Source organism: Aulonocara sp. 'chitande type north' Nkhata Bay, linkage group LG20, assembly GCF_057382095.1.
Source record: "Aulonocara sp. 'chitande type north' Nkhata Bay isolate Kocher_YH1m ecotype deep benthic linkage group LG20, A_spYH_male_GT1.1, whole genome shotgun sequence".
NCBI lineage: Eukaryota > Metazoa > Chordata > Actinopteri > Cichliformes > Cichlidae > Aulonocara > Aulonocara sp. 'chitande type north' Nkhata Bay.
In genome coordinates, this window is record NC_141363.1 from 11,358,441 (window position 1) to 11,378,473 (window position 20,033).

The 20,033-nt window shown below is 39.3% G+C and overlaps 1 protein-coding gene across 2 annotated transcripts; it reads left to right on the top strand.

Moving 5' to 3' along the window:
- The first annotated feature begins 433 nt into the window (after positions 1-433).
- Positions 434-19,359, top strand: dennd2c (DENN/MADD domain containing 2C). 2 transcript variants are annotated; one of them, XM_086277215.1, is made up of 19 exons: positions 434-941; positions 3,967-5,061; positions 6,928-7,040; positions 7,778-7,857; positions 8,035-8,187; positions 9,110-9,188; positions 9,418-9,465; positions 10,021-10,205; positions 10,685-10,794; positions 11,437-11,506; positions 12,598-12,675; positions 13,015-13,155; positions 14,140-14,288; positions 15,769-15,946; positions 16,167-16,208; positions 16,870-16,978; positions 17,379-17,621; positions 18,430-18,516; positions 18,592-19,359. In XM_086277215.1, the coding sequence occupies exons 2-19, from the start codon at positions 4,172-4,174 to the stop codon at positions 18,621-18,623; spliced, it is 2,787 nt and encodes a 928-aa protein (XP_086133341.1). In that variant the 5' UTR covers positions 434-941; positions 3,967-4,171; the 3' UTR covers positions 18,624-19,359. The 2 variants fall into 2 exon arrangements, with proteins under 2 accessions (XP_086133341.1, XP_086133342.1); XM_086277216.1 differs by having other exon boundaries at positions 438-941; positions 9,421-9,465.
- The last annotated feature ends 674 nt before the right edge of the window (positions 19,360-20,033 follow it).

A 20,033-nucleotide genomic window follows, 5' to 3' on the forward strand; every position in this document is an offset into this window, starting at 1 on the left:
TTGACAGCTGCAGGAGTTGAGGTGATGACGTCGTCTCTCTTGGAGGCTTCAGGCAAACTTTCTCACAGTCAGCGCGTCAAGCTCGACAGAAACAGTATGAGGGAAGCTGGAAGTCAAATAAAAGCACGGTAAACTATTTTTATTGTAAACAAGACAGAAATGTTGCATTACAACCCCCCAACACAGTTATTTGTTAACCACTTCCAGCAGTGCTGTCATAAACAATGGTGTGGTGGATAATGCATGTAAATGTTGCTTGTTCCTTTAATATTTGAAATCATTTCAGATACTTTTGTTGCTCCCAAAACTCAGTGGCATGTGTTATGATGTCGATATCCCGGTGGTCTTGTTGGACAACTGACGCCAGCAAACGTACAATTGCAGTGGACTAAAATACATTTACTTTTACAATATTTACGTTTTATAAAGGACACATAAAAAATAAAAAACGGACAACATAAAAAACTGAACATAACAAAAAAAAAAAAAACAATTTTCACCCAGAAAGTTCAATGAACACCTTATAAATTGGGGGAAACGACACTCGTTGAATTGTTATCTCTTATATTTTGAAAGTTACAACCGGAAATCGCATTTTCAGGCTGACTTGACGCTAATTGTCCAAAGACGGAGGGCGAGGAGTGTTCTGCTTTAGCAGCTTTTCTCTCCTCTGTGGCCACTTTCTTTGTGGTTGTTGTTCATGCTGTGTTTAGATATTAGTATAAGCGGTACGTTTTTATACCTCATAAAGTTTTCGTGCTCATAAGTTAAGTTTACCAGTCTGTAGGCTGCTTTTTTTGAACAACGGTAGCATTTTTTTTTTACGTTATTGAGACCTTCCCAGATAGAACGATGAGACCGAGCGCAGTCGGATTTTATTTGCGGTTTTTATTTTATCGCCGGGAAAACGAGGAAAGAACATGAGTCCTGCTTATACTTTGGTAAGTAGTATGGATTCTATCACATCTACCCATCTTTCTATCTTTACACTTACTTCACAGCTTATATATCACTTTCTCGTAGAAAACCCTAGTTAAAATGTTCAAGGAGCTCTGTTTCTGCATTCAGTGATATCGTTAGCTAATAGCTGGCCGTAAAATTTATAGCTCTCCCACACTTCTCCAATCCTTGTGCTTTCTTCATATGGTGACAAGTCAACACCAAACGCCACTGAAACTATGGCAAGTTTAACCTGACGGTATTATGTATAGCTATTATCACGTTTTAATGTAAGTATCAATACTTTTTCTGGTTCAGTAAGTCCCTTTCTTCAACTCGGCATGCATCCAATAAATTATTTTTATTATTTTTCTTCTTTTCGTTTATTACACTGTACGATTTCACTGGTGACTAAAACGTTATTCCTGTATTGCTGTTCCAGCCGGCGGTTTAACAGGTTTCACCATAACGAGTCCGTTAAGTTTCCAAGTTTCAGTTCTTTGCAAGGGCGGGGTGACATTTTTTTATTATTTATTTATTTATTTATTTATTTATTTTTACAGTTGTTGTTGTTTTTTTTAAAACATGAGCCTAGTTTCCTTTCACTCAGTCCGCATGCATTCCTGCTCATCTCCAGTTTATCTCCGTTTATCTGGACATAGTAACTATTCATAACAGAAAATATGGAGGCAATTCAGGTCATAGAGCTCCCAAAGGTCTCTGTCCTTTAAGGCTGTAAAATGCTCTATGAAAATCATTTGTCTGCTTTGCCAAATATATAGGAAAATCAACTTGGTTAATTGATAACTGTCAAGACAAAGCCTCTTCGATATTCATGTGCCACTCAAGGTGTTATCACTGTGGTATTGTGAAGTAATGATGTTTAGATTGTTTATCTGCCTCAGTCTGTGTTTATGAGAGGACTTGGACTGTTTTGGCACAGCTAGCAGCAACAACTTGACACAAAACACAACATAAAAGCTGTTTGTCTGTCACTCCCTCATTGGAGATGTGGAAATGAATGCCTCTGTACCCCGCTGACTGCTGAAGGATCAGTCGTTTTAAGGTACTTTATCTTGCTCTGTCCTTTTATGTTGGTGTAAAGCAAACCTGCATTTTTCTTTTATTATACTCCCGACTGCCACTGCTGGTGATAAACTACAGTTGTACAATACCTCACCTCCAACATGTCATGTCATGCCACACGTCTCTGCAGGGCGTGTTGTGGCGGTTTTGAAGCTGCAATTAGGTTTAATTTAGTTGCCAACTGATGACTGGGTTCTCCAAGCTTTGTGTGTCCCCTGTCTAGTTTCTACATGGATGACTCAGTGAGTTTCACTAAAATAATGCTGGGATGCCACTCTGTAAAGCTGAACGCCTTATTAAAACGTTCATTTTGACTTTCCCTCTGGCTTTTCTACACAACAATGTACAGTTCACTGCTTTGGGACTAATATTTGATTTTAACTGAATACCATGGAAAAGAGGGAAGCTCCCATTTTGATATGTTTCACAGTGTTACTGTAAGTGGCCAGTGGCTGATATATTTCTGGATTTCTTGTATTTCCAAGTCAGTGTTTGAATATAGATGATCTAAACATAGCTTAAACCAGTGGTTGGGTGAAAATCTTTCTGCACCATAATTATGGACACTGCTGATCCTTCTTCCTGCAGCTCAGGAAACGCAACTCATGTCTTCCTGTACTACATACCGCACACAGACGAATAAGTGCAAGTGGGTCAGTTCGGGAGCTGCATTGTCATTGCATGGTCTGGCTATGATGGAGCAGCATTCCACTACAAACATACGTTTAATTTGGGTCAAACGCAGACAAAGGTGTCATTTGCAAGACTGAGTGACTGTCCGACTGTCTGTAGCTGAATCTATTTACTGACCCTCCTCCTCTCCATCTGCAGGAATGCAGCTCATAGTCATCATGAACTATGCTGTGGAATTTTACCATGTCTCCCCTTCTTGATCCTCATGTGCGACGTGTCCAAATAGTTTGGTTCCAGCGAAGCAGGAGCAAGAGACTTCAGCAATCATGTTGATGCCGGCTAAGGATATATAAATCAGACTGAGTGCATTGCAAAACAATCGCAGACATCAAATCTGTGCATGTTTGACAACATGTGATTTTTAGTTTAAAGTGCATATAGCAAAGGCCGCAGTTATTTAGAATATGTTGTCTTATATCTTTTTATTTTTTGTGTCTGATAAATAGTTAAACCACGTGAGGAACGCCTAATCTAGAGCTCGACCACGTGTGGATAGGTGGGGTTAAAATGCTCCCCGTCATCAATTGTCGTTGGCTCTTTATGCAAGAAATGAGATTCGTGTGTTTTTCCGTGTCTCAAACGCTTCATGAAATCGCATAGACCAGGGGTCCCCAATCCCAGTCCACGAGGGCCGGTGTCCCTGTAGGGTCAACACACCTGAATCACATGATTAGTTCATTACCAGGCCTCTGGAGAACTTCAAAACATGTTTAGAAGGTAATTTATCCATTTAAATTTAAATCAGCTGTGATGGATCAAGGACACATCTAAAACCTGCAGGGACACCGGCCCTCGTGGACTGGGATTGGCGACCCCTGGCATAGACGGTCTTCCCCCATACCATTTAAAGACAGCCTTTCAAATGAGGTGCATTTGATTTGCTGTACTACAGGTGTTTTTGTATTTGACCAGCTATAAGGAGGCCTAGGAAGAAGGCATCACAGAAATCTCCTAGGCCTAGAAGAATTTTTTATTTTTTTGGGGGGGGGGGGGGTCACTGCACACATACATAGTAGTGTATGTGTCACTGTCACTGTCTTTACTTTTTTTCTCTTTTTTTACTAGGTTTATTTTCAGAAACCAGCATTCACATGAGTATGTTCTTGTCTTCACCTTTGGATGCATGCTGTTTCAGGGGAAAGATTTCCCTTGGGGTTTTGTTTCTCTGATCCTACAGTGTGCACTGTGCTCTTTGGATGTGATTTAATTGTACTGATAAGTAATTTTAGTCTGTCATCTTCTTTTTAGGTTGTTTTATAAAATGAGACAAGAGGAAAACGATCCTCTGCCACCACACAACGACATGAAGACAGAACAGAACCAACAATAAACTTTGTGGCTCTTTTGATTTTGATTACAGTTTATGGATAATTAACAATAAGTAGATTCTGTCTGTTGTGGGGAAATACTTGATACATTTACCTATGGAGGATTCGCGATGAGCTGACACAATATGCTGGCTCTAAGAGCGGAGCAGGTCAGACGTGGGGTTGGTGAGGTTGTGCTGCAGAATGAGGCTCCCACAGCCAAGCAAGGACGGCCACCATTGAGGATACCTTCTCACAAGCAAGTCATTAACATCAAGGAGAAGATCTCCCAGTGGGAAGGCCGCAGTCAGCAGAGCAGTGGCCATGATACTGGAGTGAAAGTACATCCTCTGACTGTATCTCGGACTCTGTCTGGAGATCTCCTAGGCAATGGTTGTCCAAACGAGAGCTGGAGAGGCGGTCTTCATGCAAAAGCCGACGTCTCAAAAATAAATAACTCGGAATTTGATTTTCAGGAATCCCCAGCACAGGCTGGACACAGTGTGGGTGGCAGGAAGTCAGAACCGGTGCGTAGTGGTTCCAGTGAATTATTAGCCACGTCGCCAGGAAATAAAACATTTTCAACGCAAATACTTGCATCTCCCAAAGTGGAGGCTACAGATAAACGAATCATTACTGCCAACGGTGACCAAAAAATAGGTCGTATCTTGGATGCTGAAGTAGTTTCTAAACCTCTACCTCTGTCAACTGATGATCCAGAAGACAACATGCCTGCTGGTAACTTCTACACTTCCCGGGGTTTCTGGCGGAAGCTTGAGGGAAACAGACTGCTCTGGGAGAAAGGCAGAGGATCATCAGGTGAAGCTAATCCCCCTCCTAAACCTCAGCGGACATTCCAGTATCGGGGAACCAAGAACAGTAACAACACAGGGTACATGGTACAATGGGACAGAGGGTCCTCTCATAACAATCACTCCAACACGAGAACCAGGAGGGTAGCTCAACCACCCAACTTCCCACCTCCTCCGTGTCCAGTTGGAAAGAGTGAAGGACTTTCAAGACATAAAAAGAACAGGTCAGTAAGTGCACAAAAAGAAAAGCATAAATAATCATAGAGTACTTGTTAAAAGTAAAGTAGAATGGAACTGTTGCAGCACTTTCTTTGATATAAACTATAGTAGAAAGGTTTACTGAACAGTTACAGTATATGTAGAGCAGTTTTGGGGTGGGGAGGGTACTGTCAGAGTCTGATTGCTGGCTGGGGTCCTGGTGTGATGTCACATGATATCTGGCAGCATTGTCGTCTATTGTCTAGAAATGGCCTAGTTCCTGAGCAGCCATGGGTCCAGGGTCATCTTCATCGGGCACACACACACAGTTCCTCTTTCATTATTTTAAAGGCCGAGTAAAACAAGACTAAACTGTGTCACATGCTTATATTATCTGTAGTCCTGTGAAAACCATTGCTTTTGACACATAAAAAGCAAACATTTAATCCTTTTTAATACGGTACATACAGACAAAGATGGTAAAGAAAAGGAGTGATCAATGGTTTCAACAAAATATAAAAAAATGATTGATAGATTTTACTTCTCTGCAGATAAAGAAAGTACACCCTTTGGCCTTAGAAACTAATATACCTTGCTGACAATTTGTTATCATGTAAAATATCTGAAGTTGTGTGTGGGTTATCCTGCGTGCACAATATTTCAGTGTTATTCAAATCTGACTTGGCCATTCCACCTGAAGCTGGTGCTGTCCTTCTGACAGTAGAACCGCGCACTTTGACACCAGCATTTGAAATGATTACAATACCAGTCAGCACTTTGGATGGACTTTTGACTGGTGCTGTCCCTGCAGATCCTGTAATATAATTTTTGTTTCTGATGACCTTTTATTGCATCAAAGGCTCTACTGGCTGAATTTCCTGGATTGGCCAGTCATAGAAAACTGGCAGATGTTTATAATACATGCAGTGTAAAATATTAATAATAGACTCGGGCATTTTGAAGACTTTAAAGAGGTTTTTAGACGGTGAATAATGGTAAAATATACTTGAGTGTAAAAGAGAACTTGATACTTGGACCATATGTTGTTGTTTTTTTAAAAAGGTTCTAATTATTGGCCTCTAATCAGGATCCATTAATTCTAATTTCATACATTTGACAGTATAATGAATAATGGGGTATATTTCCTACTCTATTGTTGAAATATAAAGATACAAACATAGGTAGGTGTAGGTGTTATTGATTGCAGTGCCTTTATCATTAGGTACCCTTTCAAAGAGGATGAAAGTTTGCTTGTCCAATAGATTAAAAAGTTTGAATGGTTATTTTTTTCACATGTAGGTAGAGAAAGTCTGTTTCCCCTCTGTTAGAGCACAGGACAGGATGTTTCATAAACTGTAAAACAGAGTTTCACAAACTACTAATTGTGCAATATTTTTGTTGTTACGTATTGTAGGCAATGTAATCAACCTTTTTAGTTTATGCCAGTAGCTCGATTCGGAGTCTTCCTGTCATGTCTGCACACAGGTAGCACAGGGCTTCTTGTTTACCATTTTTAGAGGAAGCTTTCATTTAAGCTTGTACATTATGAAGTATCTGCACCTGGCCAGGTATTTTATCACGTGAACTTTAGTAACATCGCAGTTTCAGTTTCTGCACTCAGACAGACTGTCCATTTCCATATTTCTGTACTGTCTGTGACACAGAAAAACTGTTACCATATTGCAACTTCTCTATCATGCGCTCAGTCATTTCCTTCCATGATGATTATTCTCTCTCTCCCTGCACTATCTCCTTGTTTTTCTGGGTTTCATATCAACAAGGCATTTTGTTGTCGGGCAATGGCTAAACATACAACAATAGAGTGAACAGTATAATGGTTATCTTTAGGTCAACAGCCTTTCTCACTGCCATCGCTTCTCTCCCTGTCACAGGAAGTCCTTTGAGTATGAGGATGCATCACGCCTGACGGCAGAGCAAGGCCCTCGCGCAGATGATGCCCTTTACCATGCCTACTCTGATGACAATATTTACGAGGACATCGTCTGTAAGTCCTATTCCCAATGTGGAGCTGATTTTGAATGAACTTCCAGAGCTTCTGATTTATCTGGCTGTTAGCACAAAAGACAAAGACAGGAAATCATAAAGACTCCTGGGTACCTGTCTCTGGGTTGATGTAAATTTCAGTATTCTCAGTTAGGATTTGGCTTATTGTTGTATAATCCGAATCAGAATCAGAATACTTTATTGATCCCTGGGGGAAAATATTTTTTTGTTACAGTGCTCCATTATAAACCAACATTAACAAGACAGACAATACGCTAACTAAGAATAGTATACTAAGTATACTATTCTTAGTATAGTATACTTAGTAGTACTAAGCATACTATACTTAGTACTACTTAGTAGTACTAAGTATAGCAGCTCAACTGATGATGTTTCCTTTTCCTGATTGCCCACAGATTTCCTACAGTTACTAGAATTATTCCTCATGTTCACGATGGAAAAACATGCTGTGACTAGTGGGATCAGACATAACACCTATTCACAATATGTAGTGTCTGTAAATGTGGCCTAGCTGTTTGATACAAGTGTATAATAATAGCTTTTGCATTGCAATGTCACAAATTCAGTATTTCACAGCACTTGGCAGATAGGTGCTACCATGCATTTTAAACAATTTGTTGTAGTTTCAGCAAATTTAGGCTGTCTCAGTTGCTTCTATGTCTTGAAGACGTCCAGGCATGCTGTCTAATCCTTCCCATCACTCTACCTTACCCTCAGGTGATGTGACCAGAGATAACCCCTATGAGGATGTCAAGCTATCTCCAATGTGTATCCCTATTGCAAGGCCTCTCCCAAAGGTAATGGATAACATTCCATGTATGTCCCGCTTTAATAGTACAGGAGTATTTTTATTAGTTATGCATCAATGTAACAAATGTGTCAACCTGAGAAACAAAGGAAGAAGGAATTATTGTAGTTTGATACCAAGTAATTATCTGAAACTGAGCATTAACTTAGCACTTCTTTTGTTCCAGTTGCCTTCTAAACCCCAAACGTTATACAGGTATGCTAGTAAAGTGGACAGGAAGGTGTTCCAAGCTGTGTCCAAATCTTCAACCATTGCAGACACTCCCAAACCAGCTGCACCACGGCGTGGAAGCACTCAGAAAATACACAGGATACCCCAGGTATATTTGCACATACAATTGAATTTGATACTATGGCTGGCTGACAGCATTTTTGGTGCCCATTTCCATGTGACCTGTGACTGACAGAGTGGCAGTGAATGATGATTCATGTTTTACGTAGAACAGAAAAGGAGGCGGTTACTTGTTGAACAGGAAGAAGCTGATGCTGAAAATAATAGATAGTGTTGGAGCAGTATGTGTAAACACTTTGTGTAAATTCAGACAGAAGAGTATTACGGACATCTAACCCATGGCTGTGGAAAGGTTTTGGACAGGGACAGACTTTACTGACAAGGTAAAGAGGGAAAAAAGCGTTTTTTAAAATATATTTGTAGAAAAAAGAGGTTATGGCTTAAAAAACCCAATGTGACCCAAGTACCATGAGTTTGAGCTAGTTTGAAAAAGCCCGTCATGTTGATTTTGATTGTTTTTAGGAAGAGACCATTGTGTAACTTTTCAATAGTGTAAAATGAATATCTGAAACTGTAGTAATAATGAAATATTGAGTGAGTTGAGTATTCTTAAATATTTTAGACAAACCGCTTTTGGGAAATCTTTGAATATATTAAAAATACGCATTTAGATCTTGACAATAACTCATTTATTATGTATTGTTCTGCTTCAAAACAGTGCTGTTATGGTTAGTTAGACATGTTACTTGTCATTGCCATACGAGTTTGTTTCCTCAATTGGCAGCGCTTCTTTTAAAAACAAAGTTTAAGCTTCCTGCTCTATGTTCTTTTAGAAAGAACAACAAGGGTATGGGGTTTTAAAAAAAAGAAGAAAAAAATGCTGAAAATCTGTAATATAATTATGTATTTAGTAGCTGTTAGTGGCTATATATCATAATTCCATGTAATCAGGATTCTGCAATGGCTCTAAAATTATGGGGCTGACAAGCACCTGTGCTTCTACTACATAGTATGTCAACAAAATCGAGACGATCTTTGATGACAAGCGAGGGAGGAAGAGAGTGAAGAACCAAGGAGTCACCGTGCGAGGTGAGACACAAACACATAGTGGCAGATCCACATCAACACATCAAGATTAAGTTGAGCCTCTTGGCGGAAATACCCATCTTTTGATGATACACATAAGGCCAGTCGCAGTCGGCAATGAAATGAAATTATGAAACAAAGACTTGCTGTCTGCATCTGATTATGGCCTGTCAAGTTTTCCCCATTCCTCTGCTTCTCACTAATCTATCCCTCCTCCTCCAATTTATATAAGCAGAGGAGACCAGCGGGACTGAGAGCGACCCTGAGGACGGCACCAAAGGTATAACAAACGTACAGAATCTTTCACTTTATGCTAGTTCTGGGTAAAGTTTACAGGTAGATAACTTTATATGGAGTAAATACTATTAGTTCCTAAAAATGAAAGTATAAATCCAGTGCTACGGTAAAACGAGAAGATAAAAACATCATATACTGTATAGTGTTAGTGTTAAATGATCACACCAAACATCTCCAAAGTTTTTAATTAGGAGCTCAACTAATGTTTAAAGGATAAGTCATTCATTAGAAAGATGGAGCTAAAACAGCTTGTTTCAGGCAGTGAATGAAATAAGTTGAATCAAGGCTCAGCATAAGATAAAAAGGATTCTTTATTTAGTGTGAATCATGCAACGCTGTAGTAGAGTTGAAGAATAAAAAGCAGAGTTAGAAATTAGCATGATAGGTCATCATTGAGCAACCTTAAAGTAGTCAGTGTTATAGCTACAGTTTTACATTATATAGACATTAAGAAGACCTTTTATTGCTTCTCTGTGCTGGTTGGGATTTTTCCCAGGATAAACATGACTGTATTGTGTCACTGTGTGGTGTTGAACAGGCTCCAGGAGATCAGTTTACATCCAGTCTACATTGAAACGAAGGCCAGGCTACCGCACCCTGGAGAGAGACCTGATCCAGATGCAGCAGCAGCAGCTTTTCCAGATCTTTGTGGTGGTGTCACTAAGAAAAAGCTCCCAAGAAAACACCTACTCCCCTGAAATTACACAACAGTTCCCCAAAATGGTTAGCAGTCTGCACAACTCTGCTTTGTTCATATTGCATGAATTGATGTCATTTGTGACAATTTCACAACTAAATTGTAATCTTGTTTGGTGATATTAAGGGATTCTCATTGTACATAACAAAAAATCCTTTTGAGAATTTGTATACGGGGAATTTCCCAGGCTGATATAAGGCTTCTCAGATGGACTCTTTTGATGTGTTTTTCCAGATTTGGGTATATATTTGCATTTTTCTCCCTGGAATATAAAAGAAATGATCTCTTTAGGTGCATTCGACCACATACTTGAGACTGTGCATGTTTGTTGATTTTTAAAAAATTATTATTATTATTATTATTATTATTTATTTATTTTAATTTACAGGAAACTTTTAACACTTTTAATTTTTGGTGGTTTTTTTTGTTGTTGTTTGTTTTATTGATTTTATTGGATCTCTGGGAATCGACTGGCCTGTAGTAGCCTTGAGTTTTTCTCTTTCAGTTTGAGAAGTCGTCCCGGCTTTCTAAAGAAGCTGAGGATCAGCTGAAGGTGATCCCAAGGTTCTGCTTCCCTGATTCTCAGGACTGGAAACCTTCTGCACTGATGCCTAGGTCAGCTTAAACACAACAACAATGTTTTAACACCATGCCTGATGTATGCTGTGTCACAGCAAAGCTAAGCCAGTGATGTAATGGTAACATGAGACTGTATTATTTCTTCATCTTCCTTTCATTTTCTTTGTGTTGGAGTCCTTTTGTTGACTTTGTATTGTTCAGCGTTCTTATTTATGCCATGTTTATTACCCCATTTCCTCTTTTTCTATTAATATCTCCAGCTATTAGTTGTAACCCATAAATCACTGTTGCAATCACTTAAATTCCCCACAGGGATGATTAAAGTTTTGTCTGATCTAATTAAATTGGAGTGCTAAGGGGAATTGGGCATGCATTTTGTCTGTGCGGTTCATTGTTGTAATGAGGGTTATGCTCAGAACTTGCACTCCCTTCCTGCCTCTAAAATATGCATCTGTGCCAATACAAACTACCAGACGACAAATATGTACATGTACATATTTTCTGTTCTGTCTGTCTTTATTTAGTGTAGTGTTTTTCCTGTTTAATTAATTGTAATGAAATGATTCCATAATGAAATCATTCATATCAAGCCAGCTCTTTTCCCACCAATTTTTATACATGGAACATCATGGTTAAATTACCTCGGATAAATAGCATTATCTGTGTTTGCGTTGACAGCGAGACGTTTTCCTTTGTCCTGACTGGAGAAGATGGCAGCCGCTGGTTTTGTTACTGCCGTAAGATCCTGGTGAGCATTTGACTCAAATGTTCGTGTGTGTGTGTGTGTGTGTGTGTCATGATATGGCAGCCTGCCCTGTGCTTACTCAACATCTCTTAGGAGATGTGAGTCACAGACCATAAACCACTTCTGTATTAATGACAGAGAGCAAGAAGAATTTCATCATGTTCCCTTTTCCTTAGCCTGAGAAGGGTTCAGTTTTGTATGTTGAAATTATGACAAGTGTTGTGCTTTTCTTTTGCTTTGTTACTGCTATTGCAGTTGTCTTGTTAAGATGTCTGCGATAAACTTTGTTGTTGGGTAGTACAGACAGATCTAGGCCACATCTAATGTGGAGAGTTTTATATTTTGTTTTTCTCAACTCGCACAACTTAGAGAGCTTTTTCAGTTTTGCTGTTTCTCCAGACGCTGCTTCAGATACTGTGTCATTAACATCTATTTGAATTTCACTTCATTAACCTGCAGGTTATTTTCTTGATTAATCCAGTAATTGTGTTTGTAACATGGCGGAAACCATTGCAAAGTGTCTGCTGTAAATCCCCAAAGCATAAAACTCATGCTCAGATTACTTGTGGCGCCCAGTTTTCCTGCACTTAGAAATCTTCAATTTGCAGTTAGAGAATAACTTCATATGACTGCTTTCATAACAACAAAACGGTCCAGTCATGATTACAAAGAATCTCAATAGGATTTAATCCAACTTACCGGTACACCAAGTGATCACTTCATGGGTCTGCACCCAAATTATGCTCCAGCTTGCTTTTGTCATTTTTATGGCCTATATTCTGTGGATTGTGATGGATCCTGATCCAGATTAGCTTTATGTCATTGATATTCTACTTAAATTTTATTGTCCAAGCACAGTTTTTTTGCAGATTTTTCAGGTTTTTTTATAGTTTCAACATTGGATGTTACATCTAATGAAGAGGACATGGGGGAAAAAACTGATGCCACTATGAAAAACATGGATAGGGACTTTATGACTTTTAGGATTTTCTACTCCTGCCATTTTAGAGACTGAGAGAGATATGCCGTGTTTAATGGTGTTGTAATGACATCTCTGTTTCTTCCTTTTTATCATTTGAAACTGTCTCTTTAAGCCCAGTGGAAAGGGGAAGAGACTTCCTGAGGTGCACTGTATTGTCAGCAAGCTGGGCTGTTTCAATCTTTTTGCAAAGGTAAAGACACAACACATGTGCACACATATTTCTGCTGATAGAACTTTTTACTGCGACATGAAAAAAGCTGGATCGACTACAGTTTAGTGCTAATCCCCTGAACATTGTGAAACCCGCTGCCTTAAAACTGCATGTTTAAAGATAGGATGAGGGTGCACTAGAAGATAATCCTGAGGAGTCACTGGGTGTGGGGTTCTTTCCCAAAAGGAAATCGTATGCATGTAACTGTGTCTCATCCATCCTTCAGCTGGCCTGAGGGAAATTAACAACCAGTAGTGTGCTCTGAAGGAAAACCCCATCTGCATGCAAAAATTGATTCATCTGGCTTTGTCTGACCAGATTCTGGAAGAGGTGGAGAGGCGCAGAGAAATATCTCCGGCTCTCGTGTACCCTTTTATGCGTACTGTGATGGAAGCTCCTTTTCCAGCCCCTGGACGCACAGTTACCGTTAAGAGCTTCGTCCCAGGCGCTGGGAGTGAGGTAAGCCTGAAACCAAAAGAGGAAATGTTAATTAGTAGTTTTGCTCCTTCTAGCCACTCCCTTCTGCAAACTCAGAATGACTCAAAATTTTAGGGTATTTGTGAAAACAATAGGGCTCAGCCATGCTGCAACATATATATGTGTTTTTAAACACTGACAGCAAACTGTTTGATCACTTCTGTTTTACAGAGTCAAAATATGCAAAGTAAGGATCCTTTCCAGTAAAACTCAGGGAGTGTGGCAAAGTCAAAGCCTTACATTTGGAAGTCCTAGATTTAAAACCTATATCTAAAGTCCCCATCTATCATTTGACCATTGACTATAACCTCTTAAAATTCAAGAGCTCAGCATCATATTCAGTTCATTTCAACACCGTTTTACTTATATAGCGAAATCACAACAGTTGCCTCAACGTGCTCAAGTTGAAGATCCTACTATAATGGAGAAAAAACCCCAATAATCATATTTTACTCCCTGCGACCAAGCACTTGAAAACAGTGGGAAGAATGAAAACTCCCTTTTAACAGGAAGAAACCTCAGGCAGAGCGTGGCTCAGGGATGGGCGGCCATCTGCCCTGACCAGTTGGGGATGAGGGGAGAGAGTCAGGACAAAAAACACACTTATCTCCCCAGGTGCTTTTTATGCTTTTGTTTGGCATACCCACATGGAAAAACTTGTATCGGAGGAATTACAAGGCTGAAATGCACGTATCAGATTTCATTCTTTAAAAAAAGAAAAACAACCTCTAGTTCCCGGAATTATGTTTATTCGATATGTGGCTAGAACAGAACAAAACCCCTGGCTCTAATCATTCATAAGTCTCTGGTGATCTGGCAGATGTTAAAAGATCGAACAACATGAACATGGGTATTCAGCATCCTAAAAGGCTTAGTTTTGCATAAACATTTCAGCCATTCATACACACTGTCAACAACTACAATTTATATTTAGCCTGACTGAGTGTGCTCTCATTGCTTTGCAAGGAACTGACTTTATGCCGACCTGTGGACTCCAGACTGGAGCATGTGGACTTTGACAGTCTGCTGGAATGTCTCAGTGTCACAAAACTCCTGCAGGTTTTCGCCTCCCTTCTGCTCGAGAGGAGGGTCATCTTTGTCGCTGACAAACTCAGGTATGATGTAGTAGCATGCATCTCACAGCAGGACCAGTCAGGCATTGATGGCTATAATACAGCAATATAGTGGGTAATTCGCTCCACCATGATATATGCCTTTGTAAGTTTGCATTGTTATGTCAAACTTCTAACAGTTCCTGTTAAAGCTGAGCACCTGTTTCAAAAAGTTGTGAGAACATTAGGTGATACAGGATGTAACACCGATTTCTGTCCAACATTGGTTTGGCTTTTGTTCACACCAAGTAGTTCATATGCTGCCCGGATCATGCATGATCCACTCTAGTTTGTCTGTGCTCAGGCTGACATGGAGGCTTCTTTTAACATCATTTGTATCCTTGTAGGATAACTAAAAATTGCTACATACACAAAACGGCTCAAAACAAGTCACACTGAATACAATTTTGAGCTGCTCAATTGTGAGGAAAGACAGAATACTCAGATGCTACATTTAGAGAGCAGAGTGGGATATAGAGAGCAAAAGAGACAAACTCGAAACTAATCAGACCTGGAACTTCAAGCATATGACTGGTATGTGTACAACCTTAGTGCAGAGTTATATGCCAATACCCGAGCAATGCTGCACCAATGTGTTTCTCTGATCCAGTTACCATAACTCACTTTTACTCTAGCCAAATAACCAAAAAGTAATATAGAAATGCTAACACTGGGTATAAATAACACATTGCACATGGTGAAATTAACTGTGTTTTACATCATTTAAGTAACATCTGTGGGCTGCTTGTTACACTGAGCTTAAAAAATAGAGACTGCCACATTAGAGAAAGTGACACAGTCTAAAATTAATTAAGAAAAATCAAAAGATCACATACACTAAATTACTAATTAAAAGTTTCTAATAGCATGGCAAGCAATTACTGCTCTGTTAAGTGCTCTAAAAGTGACTGATGGTAATTAGAAAGTTATTAAATGTAGATCGTAAGTAAATGTCCATGAGAAATTTTTTTAAATTTCTTTTCCAAGTAGCTTTATTTGAAATTTGGCTTTTTGCTAAGAGCAGCTGAAAATGTTGGGGGAAATTAGCGATTCACCTTTTAAAGATTGAATATCTTAGTGAGGCTACAGATACTGTTTGAAAAACACAAAAAAGGCTCTTTGGCAAAACCAAGAAAATGTTAGCTGTAGAAGTTGAGCAACCAGGTGAAAGCGGAGGAGGATTTTCACAGCACGCATGCAACTTTCTGTAAAGGGACGAGGAGTGTCAGCAGGAGTAGCAGTGACTGCTGAACTAAGAGGATTAACATAGATCAGTTGCATTGAGAGAATCCTTTGATACTTAAGGCGTTTTGCTGAAAGCTCTTACAGTTTATTGTGAGTGTTTGGTGGAAAAATAATACATGTGGCCATCCTCTATCTTTAGGGAGCCATGATTGATATCTCAGTGTCATGTGATCTGTGTGGGAATTGCATGAATAGTGTTTTGATAAACCTCATCTCTCATCTAATCTCTTCACTGCAGTGTGCTGTCACGCTGCAGCCACGCAGCCTTGGCGCTGCTCTACCCGTTTACTTGGCAGCACACCTTCGTGCCGGTGTTACCAGCCAGCATGCTGGACATCAGCTGTTCCCCCACCCCATTCCTTATTGGGGTGCTGGCACCCTGCCTGCCACAGGTGCTGGAGCTTCCCATTGAAGAGGTCTGTAAAAATAATTTTGAAAACAATTAGAGCTTTAAAAAGACAGTCCTGCCTGTGTAATGGTTTATTGGCTGTATATTCACTCCACGCATGCTGTTGCTTCCACTGTGCAGCAGCACACTGTAACTCACACTCACTGGACCTTTATATAACTCTTATTACACAATTGTTAAGTCTTACAGTTAGTAACTGTCAATTCTTCTTCTTGCTGTCTTCCCAGGTGCTCATAGTGGATCTGTGTGCAAACAAGTTTGTCATTCAGGTGTGTACACACAACGTATAATGGGAATGATAGGTGTGGTCTCAGTCAAAAAGATGGCTTTGCCTACACTTGTCCCTCGGTAGCATGCTGAATATTTTGAGAGTGACAAATTATATGGGATGTAAGCCCAGAACATAGTCCTGTCACAATCAAAACATTAAGGCTGATTCAGTGCTGCAATTTTGTCAGTTAACAGTAAGTCTTTTCAGTCATTGACAGACTTTTGTGTGGTTGTGCTCATTATATTAGTATACACATAATGAGTAATTCTAGAAACATCCCTCCATTCAGTTTGAATTTATGAATAAAGGGCTAAAAATCTTTGACTTGCACAGTGTGGGCTGGAGGCATTCTGCTCCTTTGGCCTGTTGCATTCTTGCACATTAAACAGTAAATGGCTACATTTCCCAGTACAGAGTGCTTTTGAAGTTTAACACTGGGTCTTGGGTTTTAAATCTAGTGCATGAAAAAACAATGTGATCAAAGCACCAAATATAATTATTTAGTTTGTCACAGCAAAAATTGAAAACACGAGTGACATTTGATGTTTTTATATTGAGGCTACTATAGATATTAACTATGAGACAATGTGACGGATTAAATGCATGGTTAGAAACTGCATCATGTGACTGCTGTTGACCCTTCTTGTGATGTGTGACAGCTGGGCGATGAGGACTGCATTCTGCCCAGTAAACTCCAGGCGGCGTTGCAGCAGATCCTGGAGGAGAGGCAAGATATTCTGAGAGAAGAAAATGGAAACACGTGTGGAGGTTGGTGGAACAGACGCGAAGAACACAAGATTTATCTACAAAACAGTCTCGCTATCACAAGATGAAGTTCCATTTTTAAAGTGACGATGAGAAGAATATTTGCTGGCATCAGTTTTCATCATAGCACTATCAGTGTGTCCTTTTGTTCTGCCAGCTAAATCTGGCTGTGCAGAAATGAGCTGCAAATGTCAGCAGCACAGCAGGGCAAACCTACTGCAGATCAATGTACATTCTGTTTTCTGCTCATTAGTTCCAGTTGTGTGATTACAAATCTTTAACCAGATTTGTGTTGATGACCCCCTTGTTGTTGTTCTTTTTTTCATGTAATCATAGGCTTTTAGCATTTCATTAAGTATTAACCTTACTGCTGTGCTAACATTTTCCTTATTTAATCATTCAGACCAGCAAACTGATTTGAGCTCCTTGATGTCGGAGGCGTTTGTGCGATTGTTCGTGGAGCTAGTGGGACACTATCCACTCCACATGGTCGAGTCCCCCAATGGCAACAAGGAGCTCCAGCGGGACAGTTTCCGCAAATCTCATCCCTCTCGGGGAGTCCGGCAGTTCCTGCAGCTCTTCATGGACACTCAGATGTTTGCTGGTTTCATTCAGGACAAGGAGCTGCGCAAGGGAGGAGGAAGAGGTCATTTTTTTAGATGTTATGTTTTTTTCTGTTTGGGAATATTTTGTTTCCACTGTTAGAGTTCTGAAAAAAATAGGTAAAACTAAATCATGAGGCGGGAGACACTCATGCCAGCTGGAACTGTGCTCGATTTAGATTTCATTGCTTCAGAGGCTGACTTTACCTTTTAACATAATAACTGCAGAGCTGTGCCAATAAACAGCAAAATACAAAAGCAAAACAGAAATTTAGAATTCATCCAGCTTCACAGTGAAACGTAGCCAACGTTGTACATCTTGGTGGGACAGATGAATGTGAAGAATATAAAACATCATCCTGCAAGATGTTGCATAAAAGTTGAAATAAACAAGTCATTGTTTCCACATAACCGGTAAATGGATAAATAGCAGTGTTGAATCATATTAAAGCAGACATATGCATTAAATTAAATGAGTCACAACAAGCGAGCCTAAAACTGAGTGAAAACAATTTTCCCTGCATGCAAGCACTAGGGGCTGGGCGTATAAACGGACAAAAAGTATGCATAAGCCTTTTCCCACTCAATGCTATTTATAAAGATGTGCAGACCACACACATAAATTCAAACTGTGCATACGCACGTTTGATACGGTGTAAGTGAAAAATAAGGTGAGACAAACTTTGATCCTGCATGTAAAAGAGACCATGAGTATGTCAGTGTGATGGGAATAATGCACTTTTCTACTGCGTTTCTACATTTTTTGACATCTGGTCTGTGCGTAATGAGCTGTAGCATATGAAGACTGTCTAATCCTTTTTTTCTGCTACTGTCTTTCCATCTTTCCCACAGGTCTCTTTGAAACCAGAGTGGCTGAGTATCTGGATTCATGCCCTGAGCCTGAGCCAAGTGGTGTGAACAAATTTCTTAAAGGACTGGGTAAGTGTCACTCCAATAAATGTTCATTTTAAAAGGTTAGTGTTCATCACTTAATTGTTCCTCTTCTGCTTTTAGGAAACAAGATGAAGCTCCTGCAAATTAAATGAAAAAAAGGCCAACATCTCTGTAAAAGAAGGACTTTGTGATTAAAAACAGAACTCTTGTTGCTCCTGGTCTGAGAAATTTCCGTGCCTGTGAAAGAGTCTTCTGATAGAGGGTGAAAGGGACAAAGAAGACTTGATGTGGAGGAGCAGACTCATGTTATAACCATGAACTCAAGTTTGAGACCAGTGCATTTCTTACTGGGAGAAAACTGGAAAAGTGTGTGTGTGTGGGATATGGTTTTGTTTTTTAAATTTTACAAATTCTTTTGAGGACCTTAGAATCAACCGTTGTATCTTTGAGCGTGTGGTTATAACCACTATGTCCATTTACACAGAAACCTGTTTACTTGGAACTCTACTAACATTTGAATCGCATCAATCTTACATTTCAATCAAGTACTTTACATTTAAAATTTGTGTGCATGGATCCAGCCTGGTGGGTCTTTTGTGTCTTATACTTGCGCATGTAAATAACATTCTCATTGTTCCATTCCTGTCACTTGGATGTTGTGTCTGTGTTGTTTCTTCAGTTTGGGCTTAATATCTCTAAGAGAACGTTTCCGTTTTTCTAGGTTCAAACTCAATCCGATCAATTGGTCATTATATGGTTTTTTTTTTAAATTCTGTTTACTGGAATTGTAAATATTTTTTTTGACATTTTGCACATGTTCAGAACAAGTGTACAGTATTTGGAATATTTTTGTATTAAAGCATGACTTATCATACTTTTTAAATATAAGCTTCCAAGACTGTTTAATTCTCAGTTGTTTATTATACACAAACCTTTGGGTTCTACCTTAACCCTCTATAACGGACCAATTTTAAGCCATTATTTATTTATTTATTTATTTTATCTTAGCATAGGTTGTCCGCTTCAAAATGTGAGTATAGTGAGATTATTTTTAGTTCATGTAGGTTATTCAGAAAGACCAGGAAGGGGGAAAAAAGCAGGGTATGATTGGTTGATGTAAAATAACAAAATACCCTGTTTATACAGGAAAAGACCATTTACATATGTAAATTGTAATTCTAGTGTTATCTAGTCTTTGTAGTGTCTTCATGCAAACTTTTTATATTTAAGGTTGTTGTCAGACAATTGATTTAACAGGGCAGTTGGGCAATAAGGGGCCTTGCTTTTCTAGGAACTATATTACATATAGTCAAAGCACATAGATTTTTAAAATCTTTCTGTTCTTTACACATTATTTTGCTCTTTTTTTTTCTGATCATCATATCATGTAAAATGTTTGTTCCTTTGACCTAAATTTACTCACTATATATGAAATTCACACTGATTACAAGCCTAACCTCAAAAGAGGTGAATAACATTCTTCTGCTTGTATAGAAATATAACGCAGGGTAAGACGCGTTTGCTGGGATGATACACGTGGCCTAAGAGGCAGTCGTCAGGTG

Coding starts and splice junctions, on each gene's coding strand:
- dennd2c (XM_086277215.1), top strand. CDS start 4,172: ATGCTGGCTCTAAGAGCGGAGCAGGTCAGACGTGGGGTTGGTGAGGTT. Junction 9,189..9,417: donor CCAAGGAGTCACCGTGCGAG/GTGAGACACAAA, acceptor AATTTATATAAG/CAGAGGAGACCAGCGGGACT. Junction 10,795..11,436: donor CCTTCTGCACTGATGCCTAG/GTCAGCTTAAAC, acceptor TTGCGTTGACAG/CGAGACGTTTTCCTTTGTCC.